The 4,366-nt window shown below is 42.6% G+C and overlaps 1 protein-coding gene across 1 annotated transcript; it reads right to left on the bottom strand.

Moving 5' to 3' along the window:
* Positions 1-1,442: 1,442 nt before the first annotated feature.
* On the bottom strand, positions 1,443-4,034 carry LOC116705236 (N-acetylaspartate synthetase). Its single transcript, XM_032541231.1, has 3 exons — positions 3,811-4,034; positions 3,285-3,449; positions 1,443-1,887 (listed from the first exon to the last, which is right to left on the bottom strand). The coding sequence occupies exons 1-3, from the start codon at positions 3,989-3,991 to the stop codon at positions 1,496-1,498; spliced, it is 738 nt and encodes a 245-aa protein (XP_032397122.1). The 5' UTR covers positions 3,992-4,034; the 3' UTR covers positions 1,443-1,495.
* Between the last annotated feature and the right edge of the window lie 332 nt (positions 4,035-4,366).

Raw genomic sequence — 4,366 nt, 5'->3', positions numbered from 1 at the left:
ATTGTTATTTAGATACTACGTATGTATTTAAACAGTTCATGTCATTGAGGTTGAGAGGATAGCAGATAAAAAGAAGAAAAAACAAACATGACCACACATTACAATAGCAGATACATGTATTCAGAGGCATCACAGACATTATTAAATGGACAGTACTTAATTTTGAGAGCATTGAAATAGCAGCAAACACATACTTGCTGTGTAAAGATATTCATAAACATAGGTAATGGCGTCCTGAGCAGAGAATGAAGTCCCACTCCCTCCGTGTTGTAGTCTTAGCGCCTTTGTTTCTGTCCCAACTTTAGCCAGGCTTTTGTTTGTGCCTCACTAAAGGCCGACTAATGCTCCTGCGTTAAATTGAATTTGAATTTTTTTTTGAATGTGCGTAACTTCTAATTGTTATTAATAATGTGGAACTCTGTGCTAGCAGGTTCAGTGAGTGGTGCTTAAGACAAGCCTTTGAGCACACAGCTGATGCTGTCATTTTTCTGCTGCATGTGGAGTGAGGAAGGCTTCCCTTGTTGCAGGTAAATGTGCAGTGCTGTTGAATGCAACCTTGGCCTGACCCCTCCCATGGCCAACCCCCTAATCAGGGCTGGTCTTCACAAGGCACCTGTGCCCCTTTGTCCTCTCTCTGCTTCCTGCTCGGTCCCTGCTGCCTCCATGTATGCGAAAGGCACATTTCTGTCACATTTCATGAATATTTCCAAGTTAAACAGTCAGTGGTGGATCACCTTTTTGTTTACAGCGCTGCAAGGAAACTGTTGTTAGTGATGGCGAGATGAAGCCACATGAAGCGTTGAAGCTTTTAAGCAAAGTGGTTGGTAATGGGGTCATCTGTTGGGGCATTACCAGCTGACGGCCAAAGAGTGTGAAAAAGGCAGATATGTTACAGATTTCACACCAGTAAAGACTTAGAAATAAAGATGAAGAAAAATCCATTTCTACACAATCCATTTATATCAATATAGTGTGTATATCTCCTTTGGTATAATATAATCAACATAACTGTATGATAACCAGATTTCAGAGAGGAATGCAGCTATCAAATCTGTTCATAATAAAATGGCAGGAGAGGCTGTTCTAAATTTGTAAAGTGCCAGTGGTTTAGCCAGAGGGCAGTGAATGTACTTGTGTAGATCACAATCATCTGGCATTTCTCAACATGCTTCGAAACCTCGGGACAGAATGTTACATCACTCATTCTTGTTGCCCCCTCCTGCCCTGGGGAGGTGGTCTTGTTCCCATAATGCCCCATCTCGGCAGAGGTAAGGAAGTTCAAGTAAATTTTAAACATGTAGTAAAGTTGAACCTGGTTAATTGAGCTCAGTGTTTTGCCCATACGCCTTGCTTAGTTTTGCCCAAGTCCTAGTTTTCCCCATTTGTCATTAAGTGGCTCTGCATTGCCAATAGTCCCCCCCCCCCCACCCCCGTACCCCTTGCTACACATGCAGTAGGGGTTCACTTGAGTTTGGTAGTCTGCACTCCCACTAAGTCAGTGTTGTCCACATGAAGCGATCTTGCCATTTTGCACATTGAGGCTGTAGTGATGGTGGCGGACCCTGAAGAAAAGTTTTTCCATGAAGGACCGTCTGGCACCAGGTGGGACGTACCCGTCGGTGACCCCCACACAGCGAAAACCCAGACTGTGGTAGAGCTTGTGGGCGGCGGGCGTGTACGCCGTGGTTCCCAACACAACAAAGCCGTAGCCGCGAGTGACGGCAAACTCCAGAACCTTCTGTCCCAGCGCCACGCCGACTCCACACCGCCGACAGCTCCGCTCGACGGACATCCGACGCAACTCCACAACCCCTGACCTCCGCCGGCCCAGGGCTGCCACGACCCCCACCACTCTGTCGTCCAGCACTGCTACCCACAGACAGGAGTCTGAGGAGGAGAGCAAGGAATGTAAGATGTATAAAGGATGTGAAAATGAAGAGGAAAAAAAAAACCTAAATCATTCAGTTTAAAGCATCATTTACGCGAGTCTTTTTTTTTTTTTATGCAATCATAGAAACAGAAATGAATCATACGGACATTAAAGTGGTCTGGGCCTAGAACCCCCACTTCAATTCAATTTCAATTCAATTTTATTAATAGTATCAATTCATAACAAGAGTTATCTCGAGACACTTTACAGATAGAGTAGGTCTAGACCACACTCCAGAATTTACAAGGACCCAACAGGTCTAGTAGTTTCCTCCAGAGCAGCAACAGGGCCCCAGTGGTGAGGAAAAACTTCCTTTTAAGCAGAAACCTCGGTCAGACCCAGACTCTTGCCCTTTGTTTCGTCGCCTTGGTTTACGTCTGTCATAACGCCTGCATGATATTCCAGGTCAATCACAGGTTAGATTACAGATTTGTGAGCTTGTTCCAATTTGTCGTCCCCAACACACTTATGACACAAGGGAAAAACACCTAAATGCTGGCAAAAAAAGGTTAAAGAACAGGAGTGTAGTTTGTAGGGGACCACAGATCTGGAATGAGCTTGATGAAAACTTGTCGCATTCTGTCAGTGTTTTGTACTTGGATCGTCTTTGTTTTGTGGCATTAGTTTAATAATCCTTGTCGAAAAAAAATGAAATTTTCATCCCTTTTTCAGACTTTTTTTAGTTTTCAATAACACCACCTTACTACCACTGGTTTTACAGTGCGTTTTGGAATTCATGGTCAATAACCTGCATTTACATAGAATTATACCTAATATTTGAGTTAAAAAAGCTAAAATTATGAAATATTTTGACTAATAGTCAGGAATGAAAGTGATCAATTGTATTTGCAAAGAGCAATGTGAGGAATCCAATCCATTTTCTGTGGTAACTTGGTTAAAAAGAAAGCCAGGTTTCAGATATAGACATTTTTTAAAGGGGTCAGATTTGACCCGAGGACACCAGGAGGGATCAGTCTGTGACAGGATTTGTTTTCCTTTCTGTGTCTGTATTTGTCCGTGGTGTGTTATTGTAAATTGAGGTTTTAGTTTCTGTATATTCTACGTATTGTATGTATTCTACGTTGTATGTTTATTGTATGGTGCCCCGTCCGAAAAGCTTTTAGAATTAGTATTTGGGGTTGCACTTTTCACACGGCCTACATGTGATCATTGTACCTTCTGAAATTGTGTTTCAATGATACGATGATGTGTGAATAAATAATACAATGGCATTGCAACAAAATATATTTGGACTGCCCAACCAACCTGCTCTTATCACAATAACATGACATTTAAATGATACGATATACAGAATATATATATATATATATACAGTATATATATACACACACACCTGAGAATTTCTTGTAAAACCTATCCATGTCTCCCATGTCTCTGCTCATGGCCTGCTCCAGGTAGCCATGGATCACACGTCTGCTGTAGAAGTAGCGTCCGCACAGCACAATTACAGGGAGGAGTCCTATCAGCCACCAACACATGGTGATGGCAAAACACGCCACTGCCGGAGGAGAGATATGGACCAGATGTGTGAATGTGGAAAAGAACAAATACAGTTGTAGTGCTTAACTTTCCCTGTGGCTTCAAATCAACAACAAAAAAGTTGAGGCCTACAGTACAAGAGAACATTACAACAAAGCAAAAAACAACGTAAAACTAATTTGAACATTGTATTATGGAGTACTGTAACACAAATAAAAAAAATGCCTGTTTTTGCAGCAATCAAGGGACTTTTATGGAAAGATGGGTTTTTAAAAACCTGTTTTAAGAGGCATTAAGAAAATTGTCTTACTGTAATCAATGTGTCAGTTACCGCTGACATTTTTACCTCTAAATTACAGAAGCAAAAAACATTTGATTACCTGTCATAGCGCTATAGAGCAGGAGACTCTCAGGATGATGTCTCAAGCCTCTGAAGGCAGTGTCTGCTACCATTTCCATCAGCCCTTCATAGAAGATCCGCTGGATCTCCGGTTGGTCTGCCGCCTCAAACTCACGCACAACAACAGTGTGCGGTCCGTTTCTCTCGGTTTTTTCCTTCATATCAAGTGGGATTGGGATGCAGATACTGTGTTGCTCAGGTCCAACAGCTGAAGAAAGGCTTTCAGTATTAATGCTTGTTTGGGCTGTGCATTGTGCATGAGTTTGTCCCTGTGGGCCCCTTACAGATACCTTTGTCAAAGCCACGGGGCAACTCACACCCTTCTTATCAGCTCCCACATTTGAGATGAGATGTGTAGTTCTTAGTAAAAGGGTAGTCTCCCTTTGCTAGACCTTCCTCCACGGCGCTGCGGAGGAGGGTCTGGCTAGTCCACACAGCATTCCTGGATGGGATAAAACTGTGCTCTTGTTTATTGGCATTTCTTTAACCCTTGGGTTGTCCTCAAGTCCAATTTTGCCCGTTTTTTTTAATTTTAA

This window comes from Etheostoma spectabile, chromosome 2 (assembly GCF_008692095.1).
Source record: "Etheostoma spectabile isolate EspeVRDwgs_2016 chromosome 2, UIUC_Espe_1.0, whole genome shotgun sequence".
Taxonomy (NCBI): Eukaryota; Metazoa; Chordata; class Actinopteri; order Perciformes; family Percidae; genus Etheostoma; species Etheostoma spectabile.
This window is presented reverse-complemented; position numbering and strand designations above follow the sequence as displayed.